This window comes from Urocampus carinirostris, chromosome 3 (genome assembly GCF_059441175.1).
Source record: "Urocampus carinirostris isolate Australia breed hairy pipefish chromosome 3, RoL_Ucar_1.0, whole genome shotgun sequence".
Classification (NCBI taxonomy): domain Eukaryota; kingdom Metazoa; phylum Chordata; class Actinopteri; order Syngnathiformes; family Syngnathidae; genus Urocampus; species Urocampus carinirostris.
In genome coordinates, this window is record NC_142351.1 from 48,128,172 (window position 1) to 48,145,291 (window position 17,120).

Below are 17,120 nucleotides of genomic sequence, written 5' to 3' on the forward strand. Positions count from 1 at the left end.
TCCAGAACCATTAAAAGAAGAAATCTTGTGTGAATCATGTATTTTGCAGATCCACAATAATATCTTCTATTTGTATTTGCAATGTTGAATAGTGTGTGTATAATTATCAAGACATATGATCCCTAGATCTTGAGTAAATTACGAATATATCTGTGGATCAGAACCAAACGTGTGAAGGTTTTTGAGACCAATCTCTCCCCATTTAGGAGTTGGGTAAAATGACAGTAATATGGAGCTTGTGTTTTTAGTTCTTCCAATTACATTTTACCACTGGGGAACGCTACCTGAACTTTTAGCATGACCCATAATAAATGTCTATAATTATTCGTAATCCTTGCATCAATACACATTTTATTGTGACTTGTTTATGTGTAGCATGCAACTGTATTCTTGGGCACGAACCATAGGGGGGCGATGACGCTGCATAGGACAATGCCATACAAACTAATGCCAGATTCAGATAATCGTGAGGTAGGAAAAAATGCAACGACAAAGGAAAGCCACCGGAGAGCAGTGTCTGTCATTTTTGAGCAGACCTGTTATGAAACGTGGCAATAATTTCAAGCATTTACAAGCACTTTGCAATCCTTTAAACCACAAAATTAAAATGTGAGCATTTTCAAGGATTCCAAGCACCCTTAAAAACCCTGTTACTAAAACTGATAAATCCTTTGAGTGACTTCCTGTGAAATGAAAATGAAATCTGCATTTATATAGGGCTTTTCAAGTCAATGACTTCCCAAAGCGCTTTACAATGTCCTCCACATTTCCCAATAGCGGCCTTGTAGTGCAGCCATGTAAGACGCTAACCTGCTTATTGGGGGTATTAGGGGTTCAGTGTCTTACCCTAGGACAATTCGACATGTAACACGGAAGAGCCGGGATTCGAATTGCGATCTCTTGATCCCAAGACGAGCGCTCTACCTCCTGAGCTACTGCTGCTCAGGTCTGACACACCCTACAGACCTTATACCTGCTGACACCATCTTCTCTGGCTGAAATCATCATTGTAGCTCCTTCGGTTGCATGTGCAACTATGGGACATTTTTAGATGCACTCAAATAAACTCTCATTTTTTAGTCTTTTGGGGTTAAGGTTGTCATGTGGAGTACATTTGAAAACAGTCCCTTTATTACTTACACCATTTCCATCCTGGAATAATAAAAAAAAAAAAAAACGTAACCATGCGCGTGATGTTGCCCTCTTTCCCCTATCCCATCTGCCTCCTTCTCTCCAGCGTAATGCACTTCGCGGCTGGAACACCAATGATAAAAGTAAGATGAAAGCAGATAAGCGCTTAGAAAAAAATAGATTTAAAGGCTCTTTGAACTCAGTTGGGCATTTTTAACGCATTGAAAGAGAGATTTAATTTTAAACTTTTTAAGGACAATTGGAGTCAGTTGTATGCAAAGTAAAAAAGTTTGTTGAGTGACGCCAAAATTCCAAAAATAATGATAAAGCCAATGATTTTGCCTGCAAACCACTGGATGCACCCTGCATGACTCTTGTATTGCACACCGAGGCGCATAATGCACATGACAATTCTTTTGCATTACACATTAATTAATACTAAAGAATTGTCGTGCTTTTCTATCTTGTTGCAAAATCAAGTGTCATGAACTTGAATTTCGTTTGTGCCTCTTGGCACAGCTAAAGCACTTGTGGGCGTGTTCACCCTGCGCTGCTTAAAAGATAAACGACTGATTGATTGGTGGGAAAGAAACATAGGTAGGAGGAATGGAGTTAGGGGGAAAAGCTGGAGTGACGTCATGCTCATCCCCGCTGAATTTATTTTGTTTATATTTGTTAGTGTAGCATGAAATGGTGAAAGTATGAAGAGGCATTCTTCAAGTAAATGCAAACCCCAAGGATGATGAAAAAAGAGGAATGTATTTAAGCGCGTGTATGATGAACTAACTATAGCTGCAATGATGACAAGCTAGGAGATGGAAGCAGCGAAAATGAAAGTTCCAAATTCCATACAGCTCCTTTAAAAATATATATCTTATGTTTAGAAAAACATTTTATTTCAACTTCATGATACAAAAACGCTTGTAATCTTTTTGGGGTTTCACTAACGACATAATGGAAGGTTCGCAAATGAGGCATTGTGTGACTTCAGATGCAGATCTTCAGCTCACATTTCTCCACACTGTGCAATCAGGATCGGGAGCTTGGGCTTGTTGTTGGGTCCCGTGGGAACATTCTGACGTTTTGGGGATTAAAAACAATTTAAGAAACGTTTACGAATCAACTAAATGCGTAAAAATGTTCTGTATAAGCAGATACAGTCATACCTCTACTTACTAACGTCTCTATATCCGACTTTTTCAGGTTACGAACAAACTGAGCGTAATAAAATAACTTCACGGTACGAATTTATTTTCAGGATACGAATAAACAGACCAGTATCGTGCGCGCTGCTTTTCGGCGCTTCGCAGTACTGTACCTGGTAACCCAATTCTTATGCGTGAGCGCCGGCATGCTCTTGTGTCTACCGCTTATTCTTTGTGTCCACTTCCGTTCCCATTCCCACTCTGTAAACGGTACTGTAATTTACTATGTGTTATTTCTTGGAACGGTTTAGCGAATTTACATTGAAAAGGCGCCCCTACTTACAAATTTTTCAGGTTACAAATCTACTCCCGGAACGAATTAAATTTGTAAGTAGAGGTATGACTGTATATTTTTGAAATAAACATTTAAACCAAGTGCTAATTACCTCTATCTTCCTCATTATGAGCAATCCATCAACAACTTTACCTGGAACATAGGTAATCAAAAATTATTTAATAAAAAGTTTGTGTGTACTTATTATTATTTATAACTTTAATCACATATCCCACATCATTGTAAATCAATACTCACCAAAAACAACATGTTTACCATCTAACCAGTCACATTTGGCACATGTGATGAAAAACTGGCAACCATTTGTCCCAGGACCACTGTTTGCCTAAAGACAAAACAGTTTGAGTAAATTCTGAATGTCTTTGGATCAAATAAAAAATCTATATCCAAAATTTTAAATGAATGCTTGAATGGTCGATATTGGTAATAAGTCATTAATTAATACTTCTATTTACAGCATACATGAGAACAATGTATTGTAAACAACTGCCACTGTGAATATGAACATATGTATATTCCTGCGTTTACAAAATTTAAAAAAGGAAAATAAAAAAGTGGTATCTGAAAAGGCTCCAGCATCTCATACTAAATAAAATTAAAACAACCTTGTATCTGGCAACACCAGGTCCATTAGCCATCATACAGATTCCCTAGTTCTACAATTTGTGGGACATTTGAGACTGTATTTTAATCATTGCAGAGACTTAGCTCAAATCAAGGACACCCGATGCAAGCACACAGGTAGCTGCTCTCTAAATTGCTGTCTTACTCTGAAAGGAGAAGCCCTCCAATTTCGTTTTACTTTTCTATAATGACAATGAAACCATCCAATCAACTTAGAGGTAAGATCTTGGGCCCGAACCCAAACTAAAGCCAGCCTGAATTTCTGGCCGGGTGCGGGCTTAAAATGTCAATTATTAAGACGGGCCAGCCAGGCTTCTCTCACTTTTTTCCCCCTCCACTTCATAGAGTATCTACACAGCATTACTCAAGTAATGATTTAGATGAAGAACAGGTTTACCAAACTATCCGTTTGACCACAAATCTTTAAATCCAAATAAATTTTCTTCCCAGGTGTTGAGGTAAAAGATGCCCCGCATCCTCCTTCCACCTCCCTCACGTTTGACGTCAATTCCGCATTTTGCTAATAGCTTATAAGCTTTAGAAACTTTCTTTCTGCTTTTACACCAAATATTTTACAATTTACAGCTTATAATCTGCAGAATGGTTTTCTTTTTGGTGCCAGTCGTTCAAATGCATTTCCCGTTTACTTTCGTTTACTGTTTGTTGTCGAAATGCACACTTCGGCGCCAGTCATTCGCACAGCACTTGCAGTGCACACTTGGTTATAGGAACATGGCCACAAGTAAACCCCAAGCTGTATAGTTCAGCCGAAACACACAGTTTGCTGCTGGAGTATATAAAGCCAAAGTAAAGCTTAGTGTTTACTTTGGCGGTGAATTAAAGCTTCAGGTTAATTCCTGTTCAGTTATCAAATCAAGTTAATCTCTCCGGTTTGGGTGGGTTCGGGGTTATACACTAAACATTTTTAGGCCTGAGTGTGGGTGAAGGGTCCTTACATTCAGGTTTTGGGGTTTCCTAATCAATGGTAAGCTCTCCTGGACAGCCAACACCAATGCCATCATATAGAAGGTCTGGCAGCATCTACACTTCCTGAGAGTTCTCGAGAGGAACAACCTAGACAGGAATCTGCTGCTGGCCTTTAACCACTCATCCATCAAGAGCCTGCTGACCTACTGCGTTCCCATCTGGTACAAGAGCTGCACTGAGGCAGACTAAGGGAGGTTACGGAGGACAGTACCAGCAGAACAGCACATCATTGCCTGCCTTCTCCCCTCCATATTGGATAACTACTCCACTCAGTTTCTGAGCAGAGCCCAAAACGTAGTCAAGGACAGGTTACATTAAGGTGCCCATCTCTTTGAACGTCTGCCCTCTGGAAGGTGCAACAGGTGAATCAGAGCAAGAACCAACAGAATGAGAAATAGCTTCTTCCCAAGAGACATTATCCCCCTCATCTCCCACTACAGCATCCATGAGGATAAAGTACAGTACACCTGCCACTATTGTAAATTGGCATTCATTCATTCATTTCCCCCAGTTTAAATATTTGCTTTTAAAGTTTCCCTCAATTTTGTTAGCAGTGTAGAGTCATAATTTCAGAAAAAAGAGGGCCACAAAATGAAGTTTTGCTTAGCATGGGAAGGCTCTGATCAAAACAATAACACATTTCACATACCATGGACAGAAGACCAGGCATGGAATGCTTCACTCGAAAGTTTTCATCTGCAAATGGGCCTCTGTAGATGCTGCAGATGCCAGTGCCGTCACCCTGCAAGAAACAGTACATATCATCAAATGGGCATACTAATCTCATTCGAGGTAACATTTTTTTCCCCAAAACGGCCGGCTTCAAAATTTGCTGGTCACACCTACAAGGCGTCCCAAAAATGTATAAACATATTTTCTGAATTTTCTTTTGTACCATCGTAAGCCAAGTATCCCTGAACCTTACTATAAAATAGAAAAATGAAGGTAAATAATATTTTGTCTATATAATTATTTTTGGAAATATGTCTAAGTATGTATACGATTTTGGGGGGCATCGGGTATTATCGGCATATACTCACATTCACAAAATCCCCACCTTGGATCATAAAGTCTTTGATCACTCTGTTAATGAATATAACAGGTATGTTAAAAGAAGGGAAAAAAATAGTAGAACACGAGTGCATATTATTTTTACCTGTGAAATGTACAACCCTTGTAACCAATAGGTACACCATCCTTCCTGTGAGACAGATATATCATACCACTATTAAAAGGGAATTTGGGTCCATGAAATGGTAGACATCTGTAATATTTATACTGAATCTGTCTTACCGGAACTCTCCAGTGCAGAACTGTCTGCAAGAAATTATGAAAAAGTCAGTTAATCGGAACATTCATGCACAGGCTATGTAGCTTCTCTTTCAGACTGAGTCCGACCGTAAATTCGGACTATAATCTGCCACCTTTTTTCCCAAGCTTTCAACCCTGCGGGCTTATGCTATAATGCAGTTAATTTATGCATTTTTCATAAACGCCCTATAGGGGCACCTGAACAGTAAAGGTAAGAGTGAGACACGTGGAATATACAGTATGTGTCAAGGAAGACGCAAGTTTAATGAAACTTCGTGGTTTGTGCATGAATAAAACTAGCAGGAACAGACCATCATCATGGGAAAGGCATTAACCGAAAGGGAAGCGCTAACGACCATATTAGGAATAGTTTTACGAGTCTGTTTATTTGTAAACAGAAATAATGTGGCAAAACGAACGGATTACAAGAGGCAACGTCCAACAAAGCATATATGCTTAAGACAGATTCCTATTTATCTTTTTTCATTATTGTGTGTTTTGCAGTAAATATTTTACATAGTAGGATTCTATGGGGCAGCATAGCGGGGTAGTGGTTAGAGTGTGTGCGGCACAGTTCTGAGGTCATGAGATCGAAACTCCTGTGTGGAGTTTGCATGTTCTCCCCGTGCTTACGTGAGTTTCCTCCGGGCACTCCGGTTTCCTCCCAAAGTCCAAAAACCTGCATGTTAGGTCAATTGGCCGGTCCAAATTGTCCATAGGTGTGAATGAGCGAGTGAATTGTCTGTCCCTGTGTGCCCTGCGACTGGCTGGCAACCAGCTCAGGGTGTCCCCTGCCCACTGCCCGAAGATAGCTGGGATGTGCTCCAGCACCCCTGCGACCCTACTGAGGATAAGCGGTGCAGATAATGGATGGATGGATGGATTCTATGTATTGTCCTTGATGTAACAAAGCCATTTTCGCAGACATTCAAAAAGTTGAAGACGGCCAGGGGACATAATGTTGAGTTACGGCAGCTTTCAAGTTTTTAGGTCTCTCGTTTCAGACTGATCGTTATGTTTCTCTGATTAATATATTCTTAAATAGTCATATATTGAATCCCAATAATTTCAACTTTCCAATGATATGTGGCGTGACATATTTCAGTCACTGGTGACATTGTACAACAGGTAATTGTTTAACAAAAAGTCCGGCAGCTCGCCAGCGGGCTGTCAGAATGTTAAAGGCTTAAGGTACCGTATATTATCAAAACTCTTTCTTTGTACAGACTTTAATATGTAATGCATCAATGTGGGCACATGCGACTTATAGTCAGGTGCGGCTTATGTAGGTGCAAACTGTTTTTTCCTTTAAAAATGTACTGGGTGCAGCTTATAATCAGGTGAGCTCTATAGTCCGAATTTTACAGTACTTTCTAGAGCAGGGGTCGGCAACCTGTGGCACGCGAGGGGTTAACCAGTGGCTTGGAGCGCACGGCAAAATAATAATGATTTTTTTTTCATGCGCATTTTTAAGTGAAATTCAGACATTTTCAGTTGCGCACTGTTATTTAGAGGCTTTACGGTAGCACCCTCCTTCTCTGCTCTGTGTGTGAGCGTGTCTGCGCCGCGCCTCGCAGAGGAGGAAAGATCTGTGTTTTAACCCACCCACAGAAACACCAGCGCGCGATAAATGAACGAATCACAACAGTTCCTCCAGCGAAAAAATCTTGTTCTTTTCAGCCAGCGTGGATAGATGACTGAGGCTTTGTGCAAAATATGACTGTGCTGTTTGTGCATTATGCTTCGAAAGCCTTGTAGCTCGCACGTCAAGTGTTAAGTGTCAATACGAGATGAAACATGAACATGAATTCAAGGACGAGTCTGGAAAGGCGGAGATATTAAAACACGTTGTGTCCAGGTACGGCAAACAAACGCAGACCCTAAAAACATTTCTCACTGCTACAAAAGCCACTACTGAAGCAAGCTATCACATTGCTCACTACATGGCAACATGAAAACCATTTACTGATGGCGAATATCGGATTTACTTTTTACTTTTATAGTCATTCTTTGTAACCATGCACACAGAACCAAATGTCGATACACCTGACCCGTACAGTTAAACTGTAGCGAGCCGATGCAGCCGCAGCCAAACAGGGCGCCGCTGTGTTGGGAGTCATTAGGTGATCACACCCCGCAATTCCCACCCTTAATGCCGAGCGTCAAGCAGGGAGGCAATTAGTACCAATGTTGTAAGTCTTTGGTATGACTCGGCCGAGGCTTGAAGCGACCTCCCAGTCTCGGAGCGGGCGCCCTACCATCTAGGCTACCGAGCTGGTAACATAATACATTAAAGAGGTGTGTGTGTGTGTTTCAAGTTTTGATGGTTTTTAAAATAAGATTTTATTGATGAATGGTGTGGTAGCTGTCCATATCACTTGATTTTGATTGTAGTTCATTGTTGATGAAGAATACTTTAAGTCATGGATGTCTACTGTCCTTTCCACATGTTGCTCAGTCATTTTTTTAGTTTGTTGATGAACAAGAATAGTGGAAGATAAATTGGTCAATTATACAATTTTAATGATTATCCATTATTCGGACTGGTGTAAAATGACAGCTCTGTTGGATATAAAAAAATCTTTGTGCGAGTCATTAATCTTGGTGTGGCACAGTGATTTACAAGGATATTTGAAAGTGACACTTCACACCGAAAAGGTAGCTGACCCCTGTGCTAGAGGATAACGTTCCGCTAATAAAATATATCACCCAACTTTGTTTTTCTAAGAGTCTTGTTATCTGCTCATTAGGTATCTCAGGTGATGTCTCAAAACATAACGGGCCCTATGAAAAAATGAGTACATAGAGATGAAGAAAACTTAACACATGGACCGTTTTCCATGCATCCGTGAAACCATTGTGAGCATATAATAAACAGTAGTTTTTTTAATCACACATTTTTTGTACCACCATTCAAAACACCAAGAAGAAAATGCACAGTAAAATAATGTTTAAATAAGGATCACAACGACAGTAAATGACAGAAGTCCATCTTTTCATCAGTGCTACAACGGTTTTGACGAGCATATTAAGCAAAACCTCATCAAAATGCCTGGATTGATTAAAGCACGTTTACCATTGTCCATCAGGGTGAAAACAATGTGTCTTTTTAAATCTATGCTTTTTTGTGTCATATTTAAGTGCTCACAAGATTTGCATTAGCTCCCATTAAGTTTCAAGAAATTACAAATGAAAAGGTGTATTGCCTACTATAATGGCAACGTACCGGAAATTCTCAGCAGTCTTTGGGACGACATCTGCAAAAAGTTCTACTTTCATCCGTCCCACATCCTGAAAATAGAGAAAAAGAGCAAAAGAACAATGAGCAACAGATGCAAAATAACTTAACTTTAAGCAAAGATTCCCCAATCCTTGTCTTCAGGGAGAACAGACTCCTGTCTTGCATGGTTTTAACTTGTCCATTCTATTGCCCAGTGTACTGGTGCACACTAGTGTGCCGTGAGACCTTGTCTACTGTTTCGCAGGAAATTTTTATTTCGCAAAGAAGCATGTCATTGCTCAGTGTCTGTTTTTTGCCAGTGATCAATTTAGTACCTATAACATTCCTCCACATCAGTAGGTGGGAGCAGATTTTTTTCGTTTTTCTTTTTAAATATTTCCTCACGAGGTAGTAGAGCTAATTAAGAATTCACTACTAAAATCAAATTAAGAAAAGTACAGAATTTGTGATTTTAATTTACTTATTTTAGATCAAATAAACTGAAAAAAGTGAGATTATGTTGCTTTTCTAAAAGGAAATGTGGTAAAATTATTGTTTTTTTTTTTATAAGTAGTAAAATCCCAGCAACATTATTCACCAAAACTGATAACCCATTTTCCAACTGAGCCATCATGATCAGAAAAAGTGTATACTGTCAATTTAGGCAACACAATAATTTAAGATATTAAAAAAACAGATTCCAGGAAAACATTTTAAAATATTATTGACATATGGTGTGCGTCGAGATTTTTAGATTAACACGATGTGCCTCGGCTGAAAAAAAGTTTGAAATACACAGCTCTAGTCCACCCAATTAATTTATTCAGCTCATGATAAGGAATAACATCAGATCTTTAAAAGCATCATAAATGTATAATACATTTCTACCAGTCCAGCTCTCGAGGGCCTGAATTGATGCAGCCTAAACCGCAGATGTGAATCAAATGTTAAACGGTCCTGAAAACGGGTCAGGGCTTAAAAAAGTGAGAAGGGTGTAGAAGAAATACAGAGACCCCGAGCCACTTCACTCTTCGGTTATCGCTGGTTCACTCATTTGCGAGAAAAAACATTTTTAAGAAAAATAAAGGTTCAAGCAGTTTGGCTATTCAAATCGCGACCTCTCTGTATTGCGTTCATTAGTGTATAGCAGGGGAGCCGAAATTTTTAACTGTGAGAGTCAAAGATCCACACCACGCACTGACCGGCATTAGACGTAACCTACGCAGATGATTGGCAGTCAGTTATGTGTCCGGACCAGCATGAAAACAACAAATCTGCCAAATTAATTTCAAAATATTATTTATTATTTGTTATTAACTCCGATGGATTCAAGTGTGTTTTAAGGGGCGGAAAAAATAAACATGAAACAAAGCAAAGAGCCAGAGTATATAGAAAATATGATGAGGCAAAGAGCCGCATTCTTATTGGCCAAGATCCGCGTGTTTGCCACCCCTGGTGTATAGCATGCATTCCCAATTTTTTTTTATTGAGAATAAGTATAAAATACCATTTTACTTTTTCTCAGCTCAAACTAAGCACTGAAGTTGCCAAACATTGTTGAACACATGCAGCCATGGTTCAAATCATTTATTGACAACTATGAACACAATACCCACATAACATTTACCATGTATTTGTTTCATACCCTTCAAAGTCCGATTCATCATCTGGTACACTAAAGAGTTGTACCCCTTGTCGAGCTTTTGTGCATTTATTTACACTTTTCAATACGACTTTCTGTTTTCTCCATTCTCTAAAATTCGTCACTGGTACCGGGAAAACAAACAGAGTGGTACGGAGATATACTCTGATGTGCGTTACACACGAATAAATACAGTACTCCTGCTGACGCGAACTCAACTGATTTTAATTCAAACGCACCACCTCAAACACCCGACTCACTCTGGGAAATCCAACAATACCCCCCCCTCCCCACCTAATAACATTCAGTATTCTCCTCTGATCTATACGATTCCCACAGGTCACTGTTTTCTGACCGTAAAATGCTGAATTACTGCTAATAGTGAATATTATCAAGCCGGTTAAAAGCAATATCCACCTGTTTTTATCCATCTAGAGTGATTTTGCTGCTTTATCAATATTACACGAGCACAGTATGAATCAAAATATTGTGTTCAGTATTGTAGCCCCACAAAGAAGACATTATTTCAAAGAAAATGTTTTGGAGTTGAATTTATTTTCAAGCACCGAATTTGCAACCCTTGCAGTGGTTCCACCACTTGTGGCCAATTAATTAGTTGAAAAGATCCTCCTTGAATACATTTTATGAACTCATTCAGCATCATAATGTATAAATACATTTTTGAAGCATTGACCCTGAATGCCAAAACACAAACATACTTTCTTCTGGCTTCAAATTTTAAAACTATTCTAAAGGCTTTTGCCATGCTCATCAGTAAGTACCTGTATAAAGTCTCTAGGAATTTCAGTATGATAATTCACCACTAGATGGCAGGAATGGCTTTGATCAGATCTTTGTCCATACATCGAGGAGCCTTCACTTTTTCTTGTTGCTTTGCCTTCTCTATCCAGCGATTGAAACTGTCTGGGTGGTTCTTGCAAAGTTCAAGCATCGTGCAATAAACTGTTATTTTGAAAGCAACGTCCCCTTGTGTTGGAAGGCATTGTTTAGATATTGGAGGTATCATAAATGAAAAAAAAGCACCCGAATCAAAGCTATGTTCGAAATGAATCCTTTCACAAAAATCTGTTTTTCTCAGAAGATTTCTCAGAAATAAGTATCTTCAAGGCACTTAACAATGTTTGTTTACTAAATAACGGAAAAAGCTCGAAACATACTTTTTGTTCTAATAAAAGATGAGGGTTGAAGCTTTCTTTTGATATACCCTATGCAATTTATGTATTATATTATACAAGTATTATATATTAGTTCTGTAGCTATATAAGTTATATACTTACAGAACTAAATCATCTATAAGCCTTCAAAAATGATTCAAAATGGCAAAAATTGGCTGGCACCAGCTCTTCCTGTTTGAGAGAAATGTTTGGCACTGCATTAGATAAGACAATATTTTACGGTTGAATTTATTTTAAAGCACTGAGTTACATTAAGATAATTATTGGTCCATCTAAATGCCGTGACTTGCTCTCAAAAACTGCTCTGAGCATTGACAAATGTACCACCCAGAGGTGTGATTTTGACTCCAATCCGTTCTTCCAAACACACGTTAAAAATATAACTAGAACAGTTTTTTTCCATCTTCGCAAAGTTGCTAAAATTTGTTCTACGCTGTCCCAGTCTGATGCGGGGATTATAATTCATGGGTGCAGGACGTCCTGTCTCAATTACTGTAATGTACTACTCGCCAGTCTCCCAAAGTCGAAAATCAAGAGCCTGCAGCTGGTACAAAATGCTGCAGCGAGGCTTTTTACTAAGACAAGACAGTTTGATCACATTACCCTGGTTTTAGCTAACCTGCATTGGCTTCCTGTTAGCTCAAGATGTGATTTTAAGGTTCTGTTGGTATTATACAAAATCATGCATGGACTTGCTCCCTCATATCTTTCAGATTTAATTTCCCCCTATGTTCCGGTCCAGAGCCCTCACTCTGAAAATGCTGGTCTATTAGTGATCCCAAGAGCCAAGAAGAGATCGCAGGTTCGAGAGCGTTCTCCATTCTGGCCCCAGTGCTATGGAATGCTCTGCCCACTGAGATTCGATCTGCAACATCAGTGGAACTGTTAAAATCTAGGCTTAAGACACACTTCTATTCTATGGCTTATGAGTGACCAATATTTCACGTTGACAATATCTGTGTATTATTTGTTTTTGCAACATCCTTTGCAGCCTGGTCATCCTGGAAGGGGGATGACCTCATGTGCGGTCCCTTATTCAAGTTTCTTCATTAACTTCAGGTTGAAGTTTATGAGTTTTTCCTTGCCCTCGTGTAGATTTTAATCCAGTGGATGTCGTAATAATAGTCTGTGTAGCCCTTTTTAGACTCCTTGTGTTAAAGGGCTATTCAAATAAACATGACGTAATTCAATAATTTATCAAAAATGCAGTGGCACCTAGGTTCGTGGCCAATAAATCAGTTGAAAATATCCTGTTTGCACAAATTTTATAAAAGTGGGACTTTTTGAAGGGCACTTTTGTTGTTCAACACGACAGGAATGAACAGCCAGCATTTTTTTAAAAAATGATCAAGCGTTGAATATTTACTACTCCTTAACAGCTCATTTCGCGGCTAAATTCGCGTGTAGTGGCATGATAGGTCCATTTCATTTTGTAATGCTCTCTGCACAAATTACAAATAAAAATGGTCACTTTAACAATCTGTAATTTATTGTTTAAAAGTCACAATTATCATGCAGCACGTTTACTTTCAGCCAGCACTTATCTTGGTCATAACCGAGCATTGAAAAATCTTCCTTTTTACGAACTCACCTGTCCTCCAATTGTAATGTCGAAGAATACAATAGGATTGCTGGGGTTTGTAGCAAGAACAGACATGTTTAAGCCTCTGTTTAATAGTTAAATAAGAAAGTCTGACACTCGTGAGCGAATTTGAACAATCGGAAGCTTGTACGGAATACGGGAAACCCAGACGACGGCAAGGCTGGAAGGACAAACGTAATGAAACGCGTATGGGAAATTGTCACGCAAACGCATAAACGTTAGTTTGAAATGAGCGCAGACAGGTGATTTTCAGGTAAAGCTATAAAAAGAATTCTACCTAGCGGAAACTTAAGTTATTTTCTGAGTTGCAAGCATCAGTATGAATCTCAGGTATTTCGCTTTCCCTGTGTCTTGCTCCCCCAATTTAAAGCGTTCATATGGAGTCGGGTGAGGCAGGTGACGCTGTGCCTCGCCTATCATCATGGAAATTTGAACGTAAAAAATATATATGTTAAAGTTCTTATCTAATTCAACCATTTTTTCATTTAATATTTAGAGTTTTTTTGCAAAAATTTCACGTTATATTATGAATATTATTACTATTCTATCTATCTATCTACCTTGGTCATATCCCTCGAGAGGGGTGACCGAAAGCAAGACAAACACATACAATAACAAAGAAAATAAAAGGGTGGGGGGGGGGGGCAGGAAGCAAAATACACACACAAAAATGTTTGGACCATGGCCAACCCAATTGCCCAAACACCCAAACAAGTTAGGCACCTTGGCACTAAGTTGGTCATGCTTTCGTCCCTCCAGATGAAACAGGACACCAGAAAGCGGCCATATCACTCGGGACAGGGTGACACAACGCACTCTTTTGTTCAACAGCAGGGCCCGACAGCTTTCACTGGTTTACCCCTGCCGCATCATACGGGTGCCCGGCCCATCCTTAAGAACGCGTCCACAATCCCACTATCCTTTCACAACATCTCTCCACTCCTTTCCATCACCAACAAGAGCTCTAGCTTCCATTATATTTAGACCTCTCTCCTGCAGTGCACTCATAACACCATCCATCCACGTCAACCGCGGCCTTCCTTTTGGTCTCCTTCTATTCACTTCTGCTCTGTAGATCCTCTTCAACATTCGCTCCTCATCCATCCTCTCCATGTGTCCAAACCAACCGAGTACTCTCTTATCAACACGCTTGCTCAGTTCCACGACTACTCCAGGTCTGTCTCTCACAATTTCATTTCTCAATCTATCCAATCTTGTCACTCCTAACATACTCCTCAAACACTTCATCTCAAAACCATTCAATTTCCTTCTTAAATCTGCGTTCAGGCTCCAAGTCTCTGCACCATACAACACAGTCGGTACAATCAGACTCTCATACAGTCCCCTCTTAACATCCATACTCATACTCTTGTTGCTCATCACTCTTCTCAGAGCACCCAAAACCTTGCTTCCTTGATTCACTCTGTGCAATACCTCGCACTCCATTCCACCAACTGCAGCCACATCACAACCCAAGTACCTAAAGCTTTCAACTTCTTCCAGCACATGTCCATGCAACCTGATTTCTAACGTCATGCCCACTCCATCATGTTAATACTTCATCACCTTACTCTTCCCAACATTCACACATAACTTATGCCTATCACATACTCTTCCAAACTCCGTTACCAACCTTCTCAACGTTTCCTCAGAATCAGCCACAAGCGCTGTGTTATCTGCAAACAACAACTAACTTACCTGCCACACTGTTCCACTGTTGTCCATCATCTCTACACCTCTGCCAAATACTCTTGCATTCACCTCTCTCACCATGCCATCCATGTACACATTAAACAGCCATGGTGACATCACACACCCCTGTCTCACACCAGTCAACACAGGGAACCACTCACTTGTCTCACTCCCTACTCTTACACATGCTCTGCTGTTCATATAAAAACTCTTCAATGCTTCCAACAACTTTCCATCCACTCCATACATTACCATCACTTGCCACAACGCCTCTCTATCAACTCTGTCATACGCCTTTTCCAAGTCCATGAAAGCCAAATAAACATCCTTACCTTTTGCTAAATATTTCTCACACGCCTGTCGTACTGCAAACACCTGATCCACACATCCTCTTCCTTTCCTGAAACCACTCTGCTCCTCCATCACCACCTGATTCGTTATTTCTCTCACTCTCTTAATCAAGACTTTTCTATACCGGCACAGACAACCCACTGATACCTCTCGAATTGTTACATTCATACTTATCACCTTTACCCTTATACAATGGCACCTCACATGCACTACACCAATCAACAGGAACCACACTACTTAAAAAGCATACATTCAACAAGCGTACTAACCAGTCAATCATAGCTGTGCCACCTTTTTTCAGGCATTCAGCAGTACAACCATCCAACCCAGGCGCCTTCCCCCCTTTCATTTCTTTCACTGCCTCTTGCACCTCCCATGTTTCCACAGGCTTCACATTTAAATCACCCAACACGGGCATTCTCTTCACACCATCAATCGCCTTGACTCTCAATTCTCTCCCATCCTCCACATTTAGCAATTCCTCAAAGTGCTCTGCCCATCTCGTCCTGACTGCACTACCGCTAACCAGCAATCTACCATCCTTATCTTTCACTTTCTCGTCCTCTCCAGACTCACTGTTTCTTACTCTTTTCACTTCTTTCCAGAACACATTTCTCCTTTCCTCAAAGTTCACTCCTATCTTTCGACACCATTCATCATTTGCTTTCTTATCTGCTGCTTCCACTGCCGCTTTTACCAACCTTTTCTTCACTTTATATCTTTCATACGCATCACCACTCCTATCTTGCAGCTACTCCTCAAAGGCACGTCTCTTTTCTGTCACAGCTTCTGATACCTCATCATTCCACCATTCACTTCCTTTCCTAATACCTCGACCAACTTTTCTCATTCCACACACTTCTTTTGCACTCCTTAACACTGCCTCTTTAAACCACTTCCATTCAATTTCCACAATCTCAATTTCTCTTCTACTAATCCAATCAAACTCTTCCCTCATCCTCTCTTTAAACTCTCTTAGCTTTTCTGCCTTATTCAACTCTGACATTTTCACCTCTTCCCTCACACTCTTCTTATAACTAGCCCTCCACGATCCATCTATTCTCAATTTTCCTTCCACATAAAAATGATCAGACGTACCACTCATTTCACCTCTGTAAACATGCACATCCAACAATCTACTTAACCTCCCTTTCCTAACCACTACATAATCCATCAGTGCTCTGTCCACCATCTTGCCACTATCCACTCTGACAAAGGTATATTTATTCACGTCCCTCTTTATAAACAATGTATTTCCAATCACCAACTCATTTTCCACACATAACTCAATCAATTTCTTCCCACTCTCATTTCTTCCTGGTACTCCATATCTACCAACCACATTTTCAACCGTTCCATCACCCACTCTAGCAGTCAGGTCACCTAGTGTTACCACTTTCCACCCTTCTTTCGCACTTGCCACACATTCGGACAAGTCCTTCCAGAACTCCTCTCTCTCCTCAGCGCTTCTTTCTGAACCAGGTCCATGTGCACTTATAAACCAGACATGGGGACTTGAGACTTAGTGACTTGGACTCGAGTCGACTCGAGTCGCTGTTTTTATGACTTGTGACTTGACTTGGACTTGGCAATCTAAGACTCGGGACTTGACTTGTGACTTGACTTGCCCAAGAAAAAAATACTTGGGACTTACTTGGGACTTGAAGGTGAAGACTTGAGACTTACTTGAGACTTGCACATGTGTGACTTGGTCCCATGTCTGTTATAAACATCCATACTTCTACACCCCACTTCAACCTCACCCACATCAATTTGGAAGATATCTCTTTCCACTCCACCAGTTTTTCCTTTGCTTTCTCACTCACAAGCACAGCCACTCCTTCTCTGGCATGTCCACCCGTA

At 40.1% G+C, this 17,120-nt stretch overlaps 1 protein-coding gene across 1 annotated transcript; it reads right to left on the minus strand.

The window, feature by feature from the left end:
• Positions 1-2,005: 2,005 nt before the first annotated feature.
• ppih (peptidylprolyl isomerase H (cyclophilin H)) lies at positions 2,006-13,533 on the minus strand. The gene is made up of 9 exons (XM_088330027.1): positions 13,203-13,533; positions 8,780-8,844; positions 5,536-5,559; positions 5,399-5,443; positions 5,283-5,325; positions 4,892-4,984; positions 2,869-2,956; positions 2,723-2,763; positions 2,006-2,206 (listed from the first exon to the last, which is right to left on the minus strand). The coding sequence occupies exons 1-9, from the start codon at positions 13,266-13,268 to the stop codon at positions 2,138-2,140; spliced, it is 534 nt and encodes a 177-aa protein (XP_088186153.1). The 5' UTR covers positions 13,269-13,533; the 3' UTR covers positions 2,006-2,137.
• Between the last annotated feature and the right edge of the window lie 3,587 nt (positions 13,534-17,120).

What these genes read in the sequence shown, in the direction of transcription:
- ppih (XM_088330027.1), bottom strand. Translation starts at nt 13,268, where the DNA reads ATGTCTGTTCTTGCTACAAACCCCAGCAATCCTATTGTATTCTTCGAC. An exon ending in AAGGGTTGTACATTTCACAG is followed by an intron (nt 5,326 to 5,398) that starts GTAAAAATAATA and finishes ATTCATTAACAG; the next exon opens with AGTGATCAAAGACTTTATGA. An exon ending in TCATAATGAGGAAGATAGAG is followed by an intron (nt 2,207 to 2,722) that starts GTAATTAGCACT and finishes CCAAAACGTCAG; the next exon opens with AATGTTCCCACGGGACCCAA.